Source organism: Phascolarctos cinereus, unplaced genomic scaffold (assembly GCF_003287225.1).
Source record: "Phascolarctos cinereus isolate Bilbo 61053 unplaced genomic scaffold, phaCin_HiC Scaffold_4;HRSCAF=312, whole genome shotgun sequence".
Classification (NCBI taxonomy): domain Eukaryota; kingdom Metazoa; phylum Chordata; class Mammalia; order Diprotodontia; family Phascolarctidae; genus Phascolarctos; species Phascolarctos cinereus.
The window spans coordinates 311,981,023-312,003,800 of record NW_027555847.1 but is presented as its reverse complement, the minus strand read 5'-3'; the positions used below and the strand labels follow the sequence as shown (position 1 = coordinate 312,003,800).

Here is a 22,778-nt window from a genome sequence, read left to right as displayed (position 1 = left end):
CTATACCACAAACCTCATTGGTCTTAAGAAGTTCCTTGTGGCACTGTGAGGTTAAGTGATTTGTCCAGGGTCTGAATGGCATCAGCTAAACAGGTTCTCCAAAAGCTTCTCCCAAAGTTTCCAAGTACACAGGAAAACATCAGTGCTCTCAGCTCAGTGGCACTTCCCATTTGCATGTGGGAAGATTTTCAGAAATCATTTAAGTACTGCCGTAATCAACATTAGGAAGGTTACCCTGGAAAACCTCATAGCAGGCAATTAATTATTAAATTTCTCCCAACACATTGTCTGAAAGTGAAAGAACCCAGGGTGGTATTTAGCTAACAGCAAGAAGTTCCAGCATTGTTTTGGACACCCGTAACGGTCTGTGTTCTACAAATGCTATCTCTGTACCTGTCCCAGTCTTCATCCAGTTCTTCACAGGATTCCCCTCCAGTGGTATAGTCGGTTTCATAGTGGTCCTGGTCAGCTCTTTTTGACGTCCTTCCTTTCCCATGAGGTTTCTCTGTAGATACTAAGTTACCATTGCTACTGTACCGAGGTTGCCTGAAATTATCCACAGGTGAAGTCACTGGAAGAACCTTAACCACTTCTGGTATCCTAGAGGAAAACAGCATCATCATACATCAGTGGTCAATTTATAAGCCAAAACCAGCAACATTATACAGAATGAATGGTCTTCTCAACAAATGCAATATGATTCAACCCCCACCCTCCTCCACAATCCAAACAGCAGCCAAGAATTAATTGCCAAGAGAGCTCCAAAATCTTGTGTGCTCACTCAGTCAAGAAACTTATGCACACTCCACTGAACAGATCCCTGGAGTTTGGTATGCCCAATTTTGTAACCCTCAGGATTTTCTGATGCATGTAATAGTTTTTAGGTCCTGATTTAAAAGGAGCCTCTCTTCAGCCTTTCTAAATAAAATAAAGGCATTTAATCTTAGAAAAATTTAGTTTCACATGAAAGGATATATGTCAGTAATTTACACTATAGCAGTCCAGTTGGGGGAATTCTTAGACTTTTCTATTCTACAGTTTTTAAAGCTCCGTGGAATTATTAGAAACAAAACAAAAAGTAGGGAAGGGGAATATGTACATATATCCACCACTGGATGTTTAAAAATTCACATAAAATTTCTTTGGATTAAATGGAAAAGTATAACATATAATGTATATTACACAATATAATATATGACAATATATTAATTATATTTATACATATATTTATATAGAAATTATATATTATATAATTATATTTATTATATATAATATAATTGTATATAATAATTCACAACTCAAGGTATAATCTTTTTAAATCTGGAAGTGATTAAGCTTTAGAGCATAACTAAACATAATTACTAAAGATCCTTTCAAACTTCTGGTCATGTATCAGAAAGAATGAAAGGAGAACAATATATATTTTTTCCAATGGCACTGCTTACTATTACAAAAGTATTTGATTCCCCACCACCAACACCAACTGACCACCACCATGACCCCCAACTGAGGAAGTAAAATTACTTCAAAATGGAGACTTATGAGAAAATACTAAAAGGAAGCTCCTAAATATAAACGCAAGTCTGGAGTTGAGCTGGGAAAAGGTAACAGAGAATAGCCAATGGGAGAGGAAGGTTTAAGAATGCACAAAGAGGGAAAGGGAAATTTTAAAAGGGCCAACAAAGGGCAAGTTAACAGGTGGCTTTTTCAATTCACAGAAAGCTCAGGATGTGGTCAAAGGAAACAAAACATTGCTCAGGGGCAAATCTACATTTTAATCAAAGCTTCCTTTAATCTCATTACTTTAACAAGTGATTATTTAACTCATATAACTTTATTTAACTTTATAACTATTTCATTTATACTTTAACAATGATTATTTTAATTTACTCTTGGATAAACCCAAAGACCCCAGCTTCTGGGAAAAGAACTCACTATTTGACAAAAACTGCTAGGAAGACTGGAAAACAGTACAGCAGAAATTAGGCATAAACCAACATCTCACACCATATATTAAGATAAAGTCAAAATGGGTACATTGAAGGGTGATACCATAAGCAAATTAAGAGAGCAAGGAACAGTTTACCTTGTCAGATCTATGGAGAAGGGAAGAATTTATGACCAAACGAGATTGAGAACATCATAAAATGCAAAATGCATAATTTTCACCATATTATGATATGCAGTCAAGATTAGAAGGAAAGTAGAACGATGGGAAACAATTTTTACAGAAAGTATTTCTGATAAAGGCCCAATTTCTTGAATAATAGAGAAATGAGTCAAATTTATAAGAATACAAGTCATTCCCCAATTTATAAACGGCCAGAGGATATGAACAGGCAGTTTTCAGAGGAAGAAAGTAAAGCTATCTATATCATATGAAAGAAATGTTCTAAATCACTACTGATTAGAGAAATGTAAATCAAAACAGCTCTGAGGTACCACATCACACCTATCAGATTGGGTAACATGGCAAAACAGGAAAATGATAAATGTTGCAGAAGACTGGTAAAATTGGGAACATTGATGCACCGTTGGTAAATTTGTGAACTTATCCAACAGTTCTGGAGAGCAATTTGGAACTATGGCCAAAGGACAATGAAATTGTACATACCCTTTGATCTAGCAATACCACTACTAGGTCTATATCCCAGAGATCATAAAAAAAGGGAAAAGGACTTACACGTAAAAAAATAATTTATAGCAGTTTTTTTTGTGGTAGCAAAGAATTGGAGATTGAGGGAATGCCCATCAATTGGGGAATGGCTGAATAAGCTGTGGTATACGAATGTAATAGAATAACTATTGTTCTCTAAGAATGATGAGCAGGCAGATATCAGAAATACCCTGGAAAAACTTATATGAACTGATACCGAATGAAGTGAGCATAACTAGGAAAACACTGTACACAGTAACAGCAACACAAATGTTGAAAACTATCATTACATGTAATTGGAAAAAATAAAATACTGTTTACCAAAAAAAAAAAACCAAACCAAAACAAACAAAAAAAACTCCATCAAAAAACCTCTAACAAACAAAATACTTCTAAAGCACTCTCAATAACCAAAAAAGTTCTCATTTTAGTTTTGTGTAATTTTGAAAAAGGTTTTATATTTTTCCACACAGAATTATTTGGCTTCCACCAAAGAAGTTCCTCTTTCAAGCACATCATCATAGGGTTGAAGAGGCCTCAGCTTTCCAGGGGCTATTCTGTCAGGAAGGAAGACCAGCCCAAGGAAATTCAGAAAGGCTCATCCCCCAGGAGGTCAGCCACCAGGACATCAATTTTTTTTCCAACCAAAGAAACTCATGGAGACCTTCCAGGAGTTATGACCAGCCTCAGTGGAAAGCTATCCTCACCTATCAAATCACAAATTCTTCAGAGTATGGATGTTCTTCCATAAAAAAGTCAAAGAGAATGAATATACATTTTATATTTTTATTATGTCTTTTTTTTAAAGTTTGTTGAAACTATTCAGTGAGCTGTTTCTCAGTCGTGCCTGACTCTTTTGGGGTTTTCTTGGTTTGCCATTTCCTCTTCCAGCTAATTTTCACAGGAGGAAATTGAAGTAAACAAAGTTAAGGAACTCCCCCAGGGTCACACAGCTAGTAAGTGTCTGAGTCCATATTTGAACTCAGGAAGATGAGTCTTCCTGACTCCAAGCCAGATAATTTATCCATTTTGCCACCTAGCTGCCTGTTGAGACTATATGGATAATCAAATTTACTTAATAAAATGATTTATACAGGGGACATCAGAAACGCCATTATTCAGTAAAAGTGAAATTAAAAAACCTAAAAAGCTTCAATTAAACTTTTTTTAATAAATAAAACGCAAAATAAAAAAATAAAGACGGAATTGAAGCAGATGATCTATAACCATTACTTGTTTCATCTCTCTCCCCAGAGTTCTACATAGACTTTTATAAATGCATTTGGATGAATGTTCCTACTGTGATCAACAAAAGAAAACTACCCGGTACTCTACCACTCCCCACTCCACTTCAAGATCTTATTTAATAGGCAAAAGAAGTTTTGAACTAGGCTTTTAAAAAGGATGGGTTTCTGGGTGTGTTTGGGTTGGGAATGGACATGATTTGGCAGTTCCCCTCCATTCTAGTTTGTCACCTAGCTTGAAAACCTCCTAAGCTTGCTCCACAACTGAATTCCTGCACATTTTAATCACTGGCTGCAGGAAGATGGAGAAGCCAGATTTTGTCTCATGAGTCATTAGAAAACAAACTTTCCAGATGCTCTGTCCAAAACTTTGTTAGGGTAACATGTGATACCCCTAGGCTCCTGCTTTGGACACAGCAAGAATGACAACATAAAACCTCCAAAACAGGCTTTGGTTTTCAGGGGAAAGCAACAGAAAAGGAACAGAATCAATCACCCAATTCTGCTAGAATTCTATTTACAAGTTTCGTGGAAAGTTTATGAAATAAAAAATTCCTGCTATTATAGCTTAAGTTGAGGTGAAAGCTGGCCGTTTCCAGTCATCTCGATCTATATCTTGCAACTAGACCGGGAGGCTGGTGACTTTGCCCAGCCCGGCCTCACTTCAGTCCAATTTACTTGCATGCCATGGCATCACCTCCCTGATGTCATGGTCTTCTTCAAGAACAAAAGACAAACAGCAGCAGCAACCTTAACATTCAACTTCAGCTTGGACTCTTTCCATCTGAATTCTTCCCTACATCTTTTAAATACCACCACACTTGTTTTTTTTGCCCCTCCAGGACACTTATACCTAGAATAAGTGTTGGGTTCATACCCATTTTTCCTTGTACAAAGATTATCAGTACCATCACATTTGAGTTAAAGCTATTTCATTGAATAGCTGAGGCTCAGGGCAAAAAGCAATAGCTGGCACTTATAATGCACTTTATTTGTATTATCATACTTGAGCCTTACAATTCTGGGAGGAATTGTGCCCATTTTATAGATGGTGAAACTGAGGCTCAGAGAGGTTAGATGACTTGCCCAGTGTCACACAGCTAGTTAAGAGTTTGTGAGTAGGATTTGAATCTAGGTGTTCCTGACCAAGACCATAGATGTCATACTACTCAAATGGATTGCTGACCGACTAAAAAAAAACTTTCTTAATTTGCTAGATATCACCACCACTATCAATTTAATAAAAAAATAAATGAACTGAAGTTAATTTTCTTTCAGTGTACCCAATCTTACAAACTACCATATTTTCTCACTTTCTTGGTATATTTTAGTAGATCTTCTGTCATAAACACTCATATTTTCCAGAAGGGGTTTGATAAAGAGAACTCCTCACTGCCTTTTTAAAGACAGATACAAAGGGACAGATGCTGATTAAAAGGGAAGTGGAACCATTACACTTATGATACTAAAAGCCCTCCACAGTCTGGTTATAATATATATGAAATCTTTGCAACATTAATTTAATATGACAGAAGCCTTGTGAAGTAGATATTATAAGTAATATTGTCCCCATTTTACAGATCTAGTTTGGTAGAAGAGAATATATGAAGAAGGGAAATAAGAGAAGGCTGAAAAGGTAAGCTGAAGCCAATCTACGGAGAGCCTTGAATGCCAGGATAAGGAAGTTTGACTTTATTTGGTAAGTACTGGAAATTCAATAAAGGTTTTTCAGAGACATGACAAAAGCAGTGAGAGCCATGATGACAGCAGTACATTTATTAGGAAAGACAGACTGGAAAAGGACAAGACTGGATTCAGGAAGATCAGTCAGATGGCCCCTCACTATAGAATTTCACATTTGCCACATCAGCTTTCCAAAACTGCAAGGCAATACCATCGTTCATATCTCATCTCTCATAAACATCTAGGAGAAAGAGACCAGGCACTACCAGCAGTCTGCTACCATGGAAACTTTACAAAGCAACCCAGCACCATTTACATTTTCCTGTCCTGCTTTATCCAAAACTGGGTGTGGAGGAAACAACTGGGAGTGAGACCTATTTAAGATACTCCTAGACCCACTTTGCAAAGGTGGAGGAGTCATCTTCAGCTAACTATCTTCCTGCCTACTAATCCTGGCAGAGCATGAACAGGGTATTTATTTACTACACTGAGTCCTTATGTGCCTGACTCCCAGTGCTGCTTCCTTCTAACATTAACAAGAGTTATGACTGTGGACTGTGTGACCCTGGGCAAGTCACTTGGCAACAGTTGCCTTAGTTTCTTCACCTGTAAAATGAGTAGCAAACCACTCCAGTATATTTGCCAAGAAAACTCTAAATGGGATCACAAAGAAACTGACATAACTGAAATGACTAAACAACAACAAATAATCATGGACTGGTCGCTTGTCTTCTTGGGAACTCAGTTTCCCCATTTGTAAAATGGGAAGACTACGCCAGATGAATCCCACATAGCCTTCCAGTTCTAAATTTCTCTGATTCTATGCACCTGGATATGCAAGACTAGAAGTGTTATTGCTACCTAATACCAGAAGAAATGAAACGGGCAGCAGTGAACAGCTAAAAGGACACTGGTTCTGTAGTCAGGGGACCTGGATGCAAATCTTGCCCCTAATGCTAGCTACCTGTTCCCACAGGAGTTTCATTTAACCTCCATGGGTCTCAGTTTCCTTTAAGGCTCCTTCCAGATCTCAATCTTTGATCCTATTATTTCACAAAGATCCAGAATTCCCCCAATCTGATATCACTTCCTCCTCTGAATCCTCCTAGCACTTTGTGCCTCTGTTAGGGTCCTTATCACATATTACTTCTTATTAGCTCTTCATAAACAACTCCGCTACTAGACTAGAAGATCCCTGAGGGAAGAGGTAATGTGTTCTTCACCTCTGTATTCCCCTCAAAAATTAGCACAATACTTTACACATACTAGATACCCACTTTCTACACAAAACCTTACCTGGTAACCTTCCCAAGAGGCAGCTAGGTGACACAATGGATAGAGCGCTGGGCCTGGAGTCAGGAAGACCTGAGTTCAAATCCAGCCTCAGATCATCACGAGCAATGTGACCCTAGCCAAAGTCACTTAACCGTTTGCCTCAGTTTCTCCAACTGTAAAATGAATTTAACAGTACCTACCTCACAAAGTTGTTCTGTGGACTGAAAGAGGTACTATCTGTGAAGTAGATGTTACATGTGAGCTCCTTGAGGGCAGGGACTGTCTTTTGCCTCTTTTTGTATGCCTAGCAGATAAGCTCTTAATAATATACCCATATTATACATAATACACACACACACACACAGCATGTCTACATAAGTATATAACATTATACTAAGTGCTCATATGTTGATAATATTGCATGCTAACACACACACACATACATATGCATGTATATATAATATGTATTGGGTGCATGTGTTTGCGTGCATGCGTATTGAATATAATTATTTAGCTCTATATTGCCTTGCTTGATAGAATCACTTTAGGGGCATAGTTTGTCTTTGAATCTCCAGTACTTAGCACAGTGCCTGGAACACAGTAGCACTTAATAAATGCTTGTTACCCTTAAAATCTTGGAATGTAATGGCATAGTGAATGCCCATGAAGCTGAACAGGAGAGCTGAGAGGCAACAATAGTCACATGATGCAAAATAAATTAAGTTTTACAAGCTTGAAAGTCATGTAAATAGCAACTTGTAACTTTAAAAACAGGACCAATTACCCCAGTGCCCTGGTATTAGAAAGTGAGGCCAAAAAGTGGTTTGCTAGGAAAACCTTTTTTCAAAATATACCTAGTTTTAATCAATATAGAGGTAGCTACTGAGCACCCAAAGAGAAAATTATTAAGTAAGGTCAATTGCAGGTCTATCTGGTTTCCAAATTCCATTCCATTCATTATATTAAAGTTCATTACCTCCAATTGGATACCATAATTAAAAACAGCTTGCCAGTGTAGGATTAATGGTTTCAGCACCTCCTGTGCTCTGAGAATAGTCCTTTATATGACTCCTCTCTATGCTAAATGTGGGGTAGGCAGTACCACGTCCAAAGTCCCCCCCCCTCCGCTATTTACTTGTGACATTGGAAAAGCCAATTTTACTTTTTCAAACACCAGCTTCTTTTTCTTTGCAAAATGATGGTGCTAGACTAGGCAAACCCTAAGGCTTTATCCAGTTCTAAATCTATTCATCAACAGTTCTGCTAGAAAATTCAAACTAAGATGTCAAACACGATTTTTCCAAAGTAAAAGGAGGAAATGTGGCTACGGACCGTAATACTAAAGAATCAAATGCAATCAACCATCTTGCCATCCCTATGGACATGGTAATAAGTTCCTCAAGCATCTTTTTATACTTTAGTATGGTGCTACATGAGAAATGGGTTTAAAAAAAAAAAGGACCAAGGTAAAATACAGCTCTTGGACCAGACGGGTAGGAGTAACATAGAATCATCGGATTTAGATCTGGAATAGAGATGAAAGATTGTCTAACCGAGACCTCTATTTTTACAGGTGAGTCCCAAGAAATCAAGTGACTTGCTCAAGGTTCACACATACAGTTCAGAGACAGAACTCGAACCCAGTTTTCCTGACTGCCAGGGAAGTGGTCTCTATTCCATAAAATTTGGTGTCAATGCTATGCAATAAACAGGGCTAAAGCAGAACTCAATATTTTGAATTTTCTTATCCACAAAATTAAGAGGTCCCTTCTTCTCTAAATCCTATCAATCCTGTAAAGTTCCAAAGAAAAGGAAGAATGGAAAGGAAACTACTTACATATATACAATATATATGATACAAATGATCCCTAAGTCAATTTTATGTTCAAAAATATTTCTGAAGGGTAGTCAATGTGCAAATTTCTGAATCTCATTTTCTTCATCTGTACAATGAAAGTGTGATAGGTGATCTCTGAAGTCCTTTTCTTCTCAAAATCTTGTAAAAGATATAAATCAATAAGCTTATCAATTACAAGTAACCTAACAAGTGAGAAATACTACCAACAACAATAATTCATAACTCAGCATGGTGCTAACTAGTGCTTTATGGTTATAAAGGACTTCACAGAAACTACCTGATCTAATCATCACAAAAACTTCATGAGGTGAGGAACAACATAAGCATTATCATATTTGTTTTACAAAGGAAAGAACTGGGGCTTAAAGAGGGACCTAGCATGGTACAGCCGACTTGGTGTCAAAGCACCCGGGTTCTAATGCTATCTCTGCTACTTCCTACCTGTCTGACCTCTCTGGACTTCAATGCCCTCATTAGTAAAATGAGAGAGAGAGGATCTCTAAAGTCCCTTCTAGCTCTTTCATTATGGGGTCCTATGACTTCTCTGAAGTCACACGACCAGCAAGTGAGGGACTTGAATCCATGTCTTCTCTATCCAAGAGCTCTTTTCTCTGTTCCACAGTGCCATGCAACTGAAAATACATCAACATTCATGAAAGCCAACATGGGTGCCATATAGTTGTACAAAGACTTCGTAGCAATTATACACACCACAATTAATTTCTAACCAAAACATCATGTTGATTTATATGGCACAAAAGTTACTGAACCAAAGTTGGGTGACGGGGATGCTGGTTACTTACGGTGTTGATTTGTATGAAGAGTCCGGATATGATCGTTTTTCATTCATTCTGCCATAAGAGGAATATACCATGGAACCGTCAACTTTATCCACATAGTCAGATGGAGCTGGGGGGACTTCTTGTGTATTTATGGACACATTCTTCACCTAAGGGGATAGCCCCATCAAGAAATAAGAACGTTAACTGAGTCACCACAGATGTGAAAATGCTGTAATATAAGGTTTTCTCCCTAACAAGATACCCTTGAATACTCAAGGAAAATGGTAGTAAGCCCATATATATAAAATGATACACACTGCTATAATAAGTGACTGTTAACCAACAGCCACTCTTTCAGTTGTCAACATCATATAGGACTGGGAAGGCTAAAGAGCTAGGGTCAAACTCAGGGAAACCAAGTTCTAAAAGCGGCTGACCCTTGTGAGCTTGTGTAAGTTTCTTTTTCTTTCTTTTTTTTTTTTTTTGGTGAGGCAATCAGGGTTAAGTGACTTGCCTAGGGTCCCACAGCTAGTAAGTGTCAGTCCTCCTGACTCCAAGGCTGGAGCTTGATTCACTACACCACCTACCTGGCTCCATTGTGTAAGCTTCTGGACCTTAACTTAAAGCCTCAGCTTCCCCATCTATAACATGAAGGAGTTCAAGCAGCTCTCTTCAGAAGTCCCTTCCAATCTATGATTCTCTTCTGCATCCCAGCACCACACTAGCCATTTCCACCTTGGGTAAGTCATTCAACTCCTAAGAGGTTTAAGTTTCTTCAGCTGTAAAATGTATTTGTATTAGTGACCTCTAGACTGCTGTGAACAAAATAATAATAATAATAATAATAATAATAATAATAATAATAATAAAGTACTTCCTATGTGCTAAGTGCTTTAGAATTATTATCTCACTTGATCATCACAACAACTCTGGGAAGGTGCTATTATTATCCCCATTTTATAGATGAAGAAACTGAGGCAAATGCAGGTTAAGTGACTTGCTCAGGGCCATACAGCTAGTGTCTGAGGCCACATCTGAACTTGAGTCTTCCTGATTCCCGATCCAGAGCTCTATCTACTGCCCCCTCTGGCTGCCTCCTTTTGAAAACCTTAAAGAACTATTTGGATGATCGGCCTTGTTAAATAATTCAGTTTAATTACTCATATGAAATTAAATTCAAGAATATTTTCTTAAAGATTTAACAAAATGAGAATCTGGAGAAAAAATGAAAAGCTCGGCTTCTCCTTTACCACAGATTCTAAATGGCTTTGTTTCTACCTATAGCGATCATATGAAAAAGGTCACAGTTTGTTTAATTTTCTTTCCTCTCTCTCCACAGTCTGGGAGTGAATTCCTCCAATAGAGATGTCCTTCACAGACCAGAATTCTTCATTATTATGGAAACTGGCTTAGACCTCAGGAAACAGTGGAAGAAGAATATTTACATGTCAAAAGGACGGAGAATTGGGTCCTCCAAAAGGACAATTAGCATATGGGATGAAGGAATTTTCATGAGTTTTTCCTTCATTATTCTAAGTCTAAGCTATTGGGTCCAGCACTTATCCAATCTATTACTCCTTGGGACCCAGAGGTACCAGTTCGTGTCTATTTTAGTACTAAATTTTCCATTCCATGATGTGAAAAAGCAACATTCACACTATACCATGTATAATTATGTACAGATATGCCATGGGATATTAATGCTGAATTTGGCACTGGAGTAGAGGGGAAGGGGAAATCCTTGATTGTCTACTGTTCTTGTGAGTCAGAAAGGAATGAAAAATATTTCTACTGGGAAGGTGGATTTTTGGCAGTATTTGGGAAACCAGTGGGTGGGGGTTACCAGGGAGTGTTCTTAGACCCTGCTACAGGGGAGGAGGAATGGGGGATATTCTTGGCTCCTAGTGAATTTCTCAGTACACCCCAGACCACGTGTTCCTTCCTCAGGGATAAGGATCAAGGCTCTTTCTCTGAAGGCCTAATCAGGGATCAGGCGGATCTCTCACTTTGTTAAACAACACAAAGCATATTTCTCCAAATGTTTTTACTTCCCCCAGAGCTACATTTTTACAAGTTTATCACAGATGAATTTTTGGTAGGCCTATAATTTTAAAAATCAATGGTTCAAATGTCAAAACGCACAGACAGAAAGCAAAATGTCCTTTATGCCGCTTGGAGTACTTTGGCTCTTTGCCAATCAGAATTTTATCTTCTGGAGGCCAGTCTGTACAATTAAATGCTTTCCTGACCACTACGGTCCTTCTCCAGCATTAACACAAGCTTTGATTCAGTCTTCCCATAAGAAAGATGAAATATTATTCAATCCAAAACACAATTATTGAGCTCCTAATTATAGGCCAAGCACAGTGGAGTACATAGACATGCCTGCCCCCAAAGAGCTTCAATTCTATTGGCCCAAAGTACACACAATTAAGTAAATACAAAATGTATTCAAGGTAAATACAAAGCAATTGGGTAGTAGGAAGAACACTAAAAACTGGGGAGACTGAGAAAAGACATCATGGGAGACTGCATTTGAGTTATGCTTGGAAAGAAAGGAAGCATTCTAGCTTTTGAGTTTCAGGCAAGAAGGTAGAAGAATAGAGCTCTAATCTCAACTCTCCAGCTAAACTGGAGATTAAATCTTGTCACTTCACAAGTACATCACAATCAAATTCCTCTACCAACCTATCTTTCCAGTCTTATCTTGAATGAAGTGAGCTCCTTAAGAGCAGGGATGGTCTTTTGCCTTTACCTTCAGGGCTTAGGGCATTGTTGCCCACTGTTTTTCAGTCAAGTCTAATTCTTCCTGACCCCATTTAGGGTTTTCTTGGCAAAGGTACTGGAGTGGTTTGCCATTTTATTCTCCAGATGATTTTACAGATGAGAAAACTGAGGCAAACAAGGTTAAGTGACTTGCCCAGGCTCACACAGCAAGAGTTCAGGCCATATTTGAACTCGAGTCTTCCTAACTCCTGGCTGGGCACTCCAGGCACTGCACCATCCAGCCATCCTAGGCAGGTGGTAAGAGAAAGCATTCCCAAGTCATTTTGGATTCAGCATTTGCCTTTTAAAAGAATAATTTTTGCCCCTTGCTAGATAACTTATAATTACCTCTAAGTTAATAAATATATTGTTCCTATGAGGAAATGGGAAGGAAGAGTGAGGGGTGCGGGGGGGGGTAAGATGGGAAGGAGAAAACCAAAAGAGAATTTGGATCTGGCTATCACTGTAAAATTTCCTCTTTTATTAATAATCAGTACAGATAGGAAAGTGCTGTAGTGGATACACAGTAGCTGTGGGATCCTGGGAAAGTCCATTCATCTCCCAGGGCCCAGGCAATTCTCTGCGACAAAATCTTAGAACATATCTATCCTCAGGAAGTTTTCACACTGAGAGTTTCCCCTTTCTAAAGAAATCACAGGCAAAGTTTGAGGGAAAGGAATGGAAATTCACACTAAAAGCCAGGCATATTTTCTTAAGAAAAAGAATATGTTCCCTTGTAGTCCTCAGCATTGTTTCAGGGAGAGACAGGGCTTTTGTTTTTGTTTTTTAAAAGCATGGTTAAAGGAACCTGAAACATTCTTGTCTTGCCCCTTTGTTGAAAAAATTAATATATTTTTCTATTATATTAATTTCTGATTATATCCCTTACTATATCCCAGGAAGACATCCCTTGAGACAAAGAATTTTTAAAAAACCAAAGAGGCAAAAGTCTGTATTATTTAAAAAACCAAACAATTGGGGGCAGCTAGGTGGTGTGGTGGATAAAGCACTGGCCCTGGATTCAGGAGGACCTGAGTTCAAATCCGGCCTCAGGCACATAACACTTACTAGCTGTGTGACCCTGGGCAAGTCACTTAACCCCACTGCCTTAAAAAAAAAAACAATATAGCAAAGATATCTGATAGTAGCTATGACATTCAACAACACAGTCACTCATTTTCTCAATTTTTCTTCCAGACTACTTATGTAGTTTTCAAGTATTTTGCTTTTATCATGTATATTATAGTCATTTTCTATACTGTTTTCCTCAACTCCTTGATTTTTTGAAAAAGTAAATTTTATCTTTTTTAATTTTCTTTTTTAAGGCAATTGGGGTTAAGTGACTTGCCCAGGGTCACACAGCTAGTGTCAAGTGTTTGGTCTGACGCCAGATTTAAACTCAGGTCCTCCTGACTTCTCTATCCACTGCACCACCTAGCTGCCCCAGTTTTATCTTTTTTATATCAACTTTATTTCTCAATGTATCCCTCCCTCCAAGAGAGCCATCTCTTGTAATGAATATTTTTTTAAAAAAGAAAGAAAATAAAAGTCTAGTAAAATAAACACACTGGAAAAGAAATCTGTCATTCTATGTAATAATCCATACCCCAGTACCCCCACCAAGCCCCCCAAAAGGAGGAAGGACTCTTTTTTCATCTCCTTTCCAGGGCTAAGCTTCTCGCTCACTGTAATTGCTCAGCATTCCTTGTGGTTTTTTTTTTCTTGCTGCTGTCATTCATTCCATCCATTTACGTTGTTGTTGTAGTCATTATCCACAAACCCTTCATTTTTACCAAGGAGGAAATGGAAGACCAACGAGGACGAGTGAGTTACACAAGGTCACCTTTTTCGGTATATTTCTAAGGAACTTTTTGGATTAGTTCAGGAGTGTGAATGGAGACTCAAGTAATAACTATAATATTGGGATTGTTTGCAGACTAAGGAGGAAAACAGGTGATGTCTTTGCTTGCGCAGAGCCTGTACATTTATTTTACTTTAGGGGAGCATTTTAACATGAGTGGCTGTTTGCTGATATATCGGTTTCATGTCATGTTTTCATTATAGGATTCTAGAGGTTTACAAATGTTCACCTAAATCTTCAGAGGTGCTTCAGTTGTATTTTTACAGGATAATCTACAAATGAGAATTCAATGAAAACACACAATTTTTATAAACAAAATCCACTTTCCATACCCCTGTTATCAAACTGTGACCAGTCTTCAACTACTTGGATTTTTTTTCATATTAGCAAATTTTAGAAACATCCAGCTTCTCCACATCTTTGATTTCAATCACAGTAAAGACATTCCTGGACAGCTAGGTGGTACAGAAGGGATAGAGGCTTGGAGTCAGGAAGATCTGAGTTCAAATCTGAATTCAGGTACACTTACTAGCTTCGTGACCCTGGTCAAGTCACTTAACCCTGTTTGCCTTCAGTTTCCTCATCTGTCAAATGAGCTAGAGAAGGAAATGGCAAACCACTCTAGTATATTTGTCAAAAAAAAAACCCAAATAGGGTCATGAAGAGTCAGACACGACTGAAAGGACTAAACAAAAACAAAGACATTCCTCGGTACTACGACGAATTATTAATGTTCCAACAATACGGTCTTTGTGGTCATAGTTTTATCCTGAGGCTGAAGTCTCTTTCTGAATATTCCTTCCTCCCTGGGCTTCAAACATAATGTATTCCCCTGGGTTTACCCCTGTTTTTCCTAAATGTGCTCCCTCTTTGCCTCCTAATTTTCTCCCTGCCTCTTTGAGGCAGCTATTACCCTAGGTTTCTACCTTAGCCTTTCTCTTTCTCTGATTTCTGTCCTTGGGCAGTCTCACTCACTACCACAGCTCAGCTTAACACCTGGGCAGACACCTCCCCAAACTAACTCCATCCCTAGCCAGTCGTTGGAAGTTCCAGACCCACATCTCCCTCCTCCTGGATAGCTTGCAGGTGCCTCAAACTCAACATGTCTAAAATAGATTTAGATTTCTTTCTCAACTAGCTCCTCCTTTTAACTTCCCTTTTTTCAGGCTATGGTACTACTATTTGTTAGTTTCTCTTCTTCAGAACCTAAGGGTTATCTTTGATTTTTTACTTCTCATGTCCAATCAGTTACCTGCGCCTGATTCCCCTCTTTTTATTCTGATTTTTACCAACGCAACAGAGGACCTCATTACCACCATGTATTTGAAATGCTGCTGTAATAACCTCCTAGGGACAACCAGGTGGTGCAGTAGATAAGAGTGCCAGGCCTGGAGTCAGGAACACTTGAGTTCAATATGGCCTGAAACACTTACTAGCTGTGTGAGCCTGGGCAAGACACTTAACCCTGTTTGCCTCAGTTTCCTCATCTGTAAAATAAGGTGGAGAAGGAAATGGCAAACCACTTGAGTATCTTTGCCAAAAACTCCTAAATGGGGTCACTTAAGAGTCGAGACACGACTGAAACAGAAAAACAAACAACACACACCAAAGCAAACCTTTTTTGTTAGGTATCCTATGCAGCCTTTTTTCAAAAGTAATCTCTCATTGACTTAGCTTTGGGTCATAGGATCATAGATTAATAAATTGGAGGTCATCTAGTGCAAGATTCTGATTTTACAGATGAGGAACTGAGGCCCAGAGAGGGTAATTTGTCCAATGTCCCACAGGTAATAAGTGGAAGAGTAGCATTTGAATGTAGGTTCTCATCTTTCAAACTCAACAAACAGCCTTTGCCACTGTACCAGTGCTCACAGGTATTCATGAATCCCTACCACACCCAAGCTATGAAACTCTCGCTGAGGTTGAAACATCTAGCAAAGTATTATTGCCTACAAGTCTACCACCTGAATGGAAAGTTTTCTCCATACAAAATTACTACTTACATCTACTTCAAACATCATGTGCCTTTGTTTAATCTCCTGGGCAGGCCAAAAGGAAACTAGGATGAGCTTCTCAGCTTGGCAATTAAAATAGTTGAACTTATGGGGCGCCAGAGGGCGGAGCACTTTAATCTCAAAGTACCATCTCTTATTTTATGACCTAAACGCCCCAACTGCCTTCCAGGTCCTCCTAGCTGTAGCACAAGTTCTCCACCAGTAAGTCGTTTAGCTAGTTTTTCCAGTTTTTCTGATACTTTATACCTACAGATGCTCAACCAGTAGATGCCTTGAGTCCAAATCTGTTCAATGTTTCCTTCAGATTTTTCTCTTCATAGGACCATCTTTGGTCAAATAACAAAATGGTTTTTAAACATTAAGGAAGAAATATGCGAACGCCAGCTATTACTAATATTACTTATTTTGTAAAGGTAGCTGTCTTCTAGGGTCTGCTAATACCTGTTTAACTACCAACTTTCTGAGCAGGTATGAGTAAGAGAATTAACTGCATGCTGTTCCATAGAGAACAGTTTGTTTTTGAGTGGATGTGTAATTTCACTGGCATAGGGAACTTCACCACCAAGGAAGATCTGCACTTTCTCTTGAAATATTCTTAGAAAATTGCTAGGGGGCATTGATAGGTTAACTGATTTATCCAGAGTCAAAGAGAGGAGGTGTTAGAAGAAGAACTTGACTCAGGCTGCCCTGCCTCTGAGGCTGGCTCTCTATCCATGACATCTCAAAGTTACTGCTAATTAATCAAAGTCAGGTTGGAACTAAGAAAAAGTCCTTCAATTAATAAACTATGGGGAGAACGGCAGGAAGATTGGCTAGAGTTAAGAATCAATGCCAAATCTGGATGAAAATCGAAAGATACTGCATTGATTTATAGCTCCTCCAACCCAGGCAGCTAGGTGACAGAAGTGGATAGAGGAGCTGGCCTGCAGTCAGGAAGACTCATGTTCCTAAGTTCACATCTGGTCCCACACACTTCCTAGCTGTGTGACCCTAGGCAAGTCACTTAAATCTGTTTGCCTCAGTTTCCTCATCTGTAAAATGAGCTGGAGAAGGAAATGTTGAACCACTTGAGTTTCTTGGCCAAGAAAACCCCAAATGGGGTTAGGAGGAGTTGGACACAACTGAAAAAACAAAGGAACCACCACAGTAAGATCCAACCCAATCTATTTAAACATTTTACTCTGAAAAAATGGCCAACCAGCAAAAGCAAAGACAATGAGTCTATCAATATCTTAGAGAAATTTAACTATGCAAAATAGAAGCCACAATGAATAGGCAAAAGAGCTAAACACACCTGATCTCTCTGGCAAACAGAAGGACATGGCAGCCAAAGGCAATGATGGTTAGAGGACGAGCTAATTTGCAAAACATTAAGGAGAATAATAACAGATACACAGTATTGCTTTATTTTTTTTCTAGAGACTAGAACACCTTTAAGTAGCAGCATTTGTGCTGATGTTATGAGAACAGATAAAGATGCCAGAGCAGGGCCTTCCCACAATCCTGTGCTAGGCAACCAAGATGCTTTCTTTAAAAAAAAAAAAGGTGCTTTATGAAACAATGAAGAGTAAATGAGAGAAAAAATTAATCTGAAGAGAGTTCTGTGTAACATCCAACTAACAAAGATCCACTAAATCAATTTGTAGATAAACCCGGAAGGTGAATAACAAATAGGCAAAATGAAACTGCTCTGTCAATGTTTTTATAGTGATCTAGTCTCATCAGTGATAATAATGATGCTACCATATTTAACCTCTAACTGCTTATGAACACAATATAGAAAGCAAGAAAACACATAAAACATAACGATGCTTAAGAACGAAAAGTGGGAAGACTGGTTGGATCTGACTAAATATATACAGAAGAAATCCATTCTAGAAGTGGTAGAGTTTTAATGGCACTTAGGGATCGATGATTTTCTTTCTTAAACATACAATAGTGTATCTGATCCTTATATAACCTTGTTTGGTTATTACAGGTATCATTATTCTAATTTGGCAGATTAGAAAACTGAGTGTTAGAAAGGTTAAGTGAATTGTCCATGGTTGCACAGCTACTAATAAGCATGATGCTGGAGGTGGAGACTGAATTCTAGACCAGGGACCACCAATTATAATACTCCCCTAGTTTGTCAGTCTAGGAAACCTGTCAACAGTAAAACGAGACCATCTAGTATGATCTGTTTTTAATTAGGTTTTGGTGACCACTTCACTCTTACAGATATTCACTAAAGATCTCAAGGATCAATTTTCAAAACTGGAAGTTATTTTCTAGAGGAGAACACATCATCATAGCCAGGAATCTGAGAAGGGTGGTGAACACAAGATACTGTTCTATGTATTTCGATTTTTTTTAAAAAAGCATTTAGCTCAGCAGAACAAAATCCAGCCTTCCAAGGCTTTCCTGTAACAAGGTGTCTGAATGCTCTTCAAAGGCTTCCTCAAAAAAACATATTCAGTCAAAGGAAAAACATACATTGTCCAGACTGTAATAAGCAGGGAGTCTGGAAGTGATTCCATTAAGTCCATCAGAATGAATACGAATATGTGTATATGGAGAATGACAGAAAAACAAAGGCAAGAATCAATACAGGATGGGAAGCTACAGAGGTAAGATCTATATTAGTGATATCACACATCTAAGTATAAGAAACCTTGGAATTTTATCCATTTATTCAACAACCATTTACTTAAGTATTTTACCTTTCTCTTCAAGACTCATCATAGGTCTAGAAACCTCCCTACAGCAGGAGATAATATCAAGAGCATCAGGCAAAAAATGACAATCACTGTAATGCCACCTGATCCCACATACCGGTTTGACATGCATTTGCATGGTAGCTGTTTGGTAATTTAAAAAGAAGGAAGCCAACGTGGCAGAGTTCAAGCTTTTGATCTGTTTATAGCAGAGAGCTCTATGGCACACAGTTAATGCCCTTCCTTGTTTAGGCCTTATAGGTTTATAAAACACTTTCCTCACAACAGTTTTGTGAAAGGGTTAACATCATCATCACTTTATGGCTAAGTAAACTGAGGCTAAGTAACTAGTAATTAGCTAAGTAAATAAGTACCCAAGTAATTCAAGTAACTTAGTCATGGTTATAAAGCAAGTCTGAGGTAGGATAGGAACCCAGGGCTTTTAATGCTTGGCAGCTTGGTGGTACAGTGGGGATAGAGGGCCCAGCTTGGAGTCAGGAAAACCCTAAGTTCAAATCTGGTCTCAGACACTTATTAGTGACTCTGGGCAAGTCCCTTAACCCTGTTTGCCTTAGTTTCCTCTTCTGTAAAATGAGTTGGAGAAGGAAATGGTAAACCACTCTTGAAACCTTTGCCAAGAAAACCCCAAATGGGGTCACTTAGAGTCTTACACAACTGAAATGCCTGACAATGGCTCCTTCCAGCCTGTTCTCTCCCTTTTCTCAAAGTCCAATGTTGTTTGAGTTGACATGGTCTTATGTACTTTAACTGGCTATCTGACAAAACAAACTAAATAAGATCAACAAATCTCTTCCATTTGGGACCTAAACACAGATGCCAGCTATCTTTTTTTTTCTTTAAAAGAAGTGATATGCTAATACAGTGGCAGCCCATGCCCCAGGAGACTTTTTAAAAGAACACACACTGGGGAAGGGTTGTGCTGGTTACAAAACAAAAAGCCAGCCCCACTTCCAGCTGATGTCTCTCAAAGATAGTCTCCATTCTCCACTCTACCCAGCAACCTACCCCACCCCTCCCCTGCTGCTGGCCCAGCCCACCCTACCCCACTTTAGGGTTTAGACTAGAATTTGCTGAACCTAAGTTCCTGCATACTTTTCAAGATGAGATAATGTACGGGGATGAGAAGAGTCTCAGATTTCAATTTTTACTGTTGTTTGTATCAGTCTAGCAAAGAGGGGGAAGGGGGGAGATGAAGAGAGGCTTGTGAGACAGAGGTTGTTAAAAATACCCTCATTTTAATTTTGCTCCACTCATCCCTCCATTCACACTCAGTGCTAATATCTAAATTGCATCTAGTTTCAAAGTTATAAAACATTATCTCCAATGAGATAATATAGGTAAAACATTATGTAAATAGTTGCAAAATAGAGCAAGGCCACTTGGAGAACAATCAGATGAAGTTAAAAGACTTTCTGTGCTCAAACATCAAGCACAGTCAGGGCTCCACACAGAGCTTTGCTTTCCACCAATATCTTTTTTTGGCAAAGGTCAGAGTTCCTGTAGTTTCATGACCAAGGCCTTTAAGCCCTAAAAGCAACAACCGCGTTAATGTTGTTTCATCCTAATAACAAAAGATTTTGAATTTTCTAGAATTAAATTACTTAGCTGGAGAAGCAATCAGGTTGGCCACCTGCCACTTACTTTAAAAAAAAAAAGCAAACAAGAGGAACATGTTTCACAACTTTTGTTCATGTGGTTTATAATCCACGGGTCAAGGAAGTCCACGTTAGGTCATTGCTCTTTTCTCCAAACGCTATTCTTTATTTCTTTCTCTAGCTCAGGTGTGGGGAACCAGGGGCCTTGAGGCCACATGTGGCCCTCTAGGTCCTCAAGTGCAGCCCTTTTTTGAGGACCTAGAGGGCCACATGCTCCCCACCCCGAGCCAGCTATTTGTTTTTATTTTTTAAAATAAACTATGAAGAGGGGCGGCTAGGTGGCACAGTGGATAGAGCACTGGCCCTAAATTCAGAAGGACCTGAGTTCAAATCCAGCCTCAGACATAACACTTACTAGCTGTGTGACCCTGGGCAAGTCACTTAATGCCACTGCCTAGCCAAAAAACCAAAAACAAATAAATAAATAAACTATAAAGAGTAACAAGAAAGAAGGGAGAAGAAAGGGAAAACAGGAGACTGAACAATGAGTCCCGGAGTTGGAATCAAGAGGCTAGAAAGAGCCTGTTCTAGTTTTTGCTACATCACAAATTATCTGTGACCTCTCTAGATCTGGGCTTTTTTTTTCTTTTTGGCTAGCAATGGGGTTAAGTGACTTGCCCAGGGTCACACAGCTGGTAAGTGTTAAGTGTCTGAGACCGCATTTGAACTCAGGTCCTCCTGACTCCAAGGCCAGAGTTCTATTCACTGTACCACCTTGCTGCCCCAATAAATCTGCTTTTTTCCTTTGTCAAATGAGAGTTAGACCAGCTAAGTTCCCTTCTATGCTGGTATTCTGGGATTCCTTTATACTATGGAGATGGGTTTCGAAAAACAAAACAAAATCAAAATCAAAAAAAAATTTGCAACTGGAGTTTACACGTTTTCTTTTTGTTTCTTTGTTTGTTTTTTGTTTTTGCTAGGCAATGGGGTTAAGTGGCTTGCCCAGGGTCACACAGCCAGTAAGTGTCAAGTGTTTGGTCTGAGGTTGGATCTGAACTCAGGTCCTCCTGAATCCAGGGCCGTGCTCTATCCACTGCGCCACCTAGCTGCCCCGAGTTTACACATTTTCCAGACTACTCCCCAGAACGTATATAGTATTGCTGAGCGTATCTAACATATGTATAGAGGATTAAAATTTAATGGAGTCCTTCCATTCACTTCATCATCTTATTTGGTCAACACAACAACCACAGGCCAGGAGGGAGGCAGAGCAGACACAATTAATTATTCCCATTCTACATAGCAAAAAAGGAAATGATTACCCATGGCTGCTCTAGTCACATGGTTAGCTTCATGGCTAGCATAACATTATGAACTACAATCTGTCTTTTAACACCTAAACCAGTGCTCTTTCAATTATACCACCACACTATCCTTTTAAAAAATATATATAACTTAACATTAACTTTTTTTAATTTTTAATTCCAAATCCTCTCTCTTCCATCTCTTCCCCATCCATTGAGAAGGCAGGCAACAAGATATTAATTATATATTCGAAAGCATACAAAACATTTCCATATTAGCCATGTTGGAAAAAAAGGGAAAAAAAAGCAGGAAGAATAAATAAATGAAAAAAGGTATGCTTTAATTTGCATTCTAAGTCCATCAATGCTCACTCTGGCGGTGGATAGCATTTTTCACCATGAGTCCTTTTGAACTGACTTGGATTACTGTATTGATTAGTGTAGCCAAGTCTTTCACAGCTGATCATTGTACAATATTGCTGTTACTGTGCACAGTGTTCTCCTGGTTCTGCTCAATTCACTCAGTTATCAGTTCATGTAAGTCCAGGTTTTTCTGAAACCTTCCTGCTTGTCATTTCTTATAGCATGATAGTATTTCATCACAATCACATACCACAACTTATTCAGCCATTCCCCCACTGATAGACATCCCCTCCATCTCCAATTCTTTGCCACCAAAAAGAAAGCTGCTATCAATATTCTAGAACATACAGGTCATTTCCCCCTTTCTTCGACTTCTTTGGGATACCGCCTTAGTAGTGGTATTGCTGGATCAAAGGGTACACAGTCTTAAAGACCTTCGGGCATCGTTCCAAATTAAGTTCCAGAATGGTTGGATCATCCACAACTCCAACATGGCATTAGTTATATCGCCTTTCTTAAAAAGACATCCGCAGCATACAGTTTTCATAATTCAAGGATAATGTAATCTGAAACTTTTCTTCTCTTCTTAAATGAATGTGTCCCATCTTCAAAATGGTTCTACCAAAGGTGGATTTCATGAGTACTGAAGACAAGCTTGA

General features: G+C 38.7%; 1 protein-coding gene across 5 annotated transcripts in view; it reads right to left on the bottom strand.

The window, feature by feature from the left end:
• OCLN (occludin) overlaps window positions 1-22,778 on the bottom strand; it is a 61,687-nt gene that overhangs the window by 14,352 nt on the left and 24,557 nt on the right. For all 5 annotated transcript variants that reach the window (XM_020998464.2, XM_020998466.2, XM_020998468.2 and 2 more), the window contains 2 exons: window positions 9,520-9,665; window positions 394-600 (listed from right to left, as the gene is read on the bottom strand). In XM_020998464.2, the coding sequence (XP_020854123.1) occupies window positions 394-600; window positions 9,520-9,665 (353 nt within the window). The remainder of the gene's footprint in view (window positions 1-393; window positions 601-9,519; window positions 9,666-22,778) is intronic.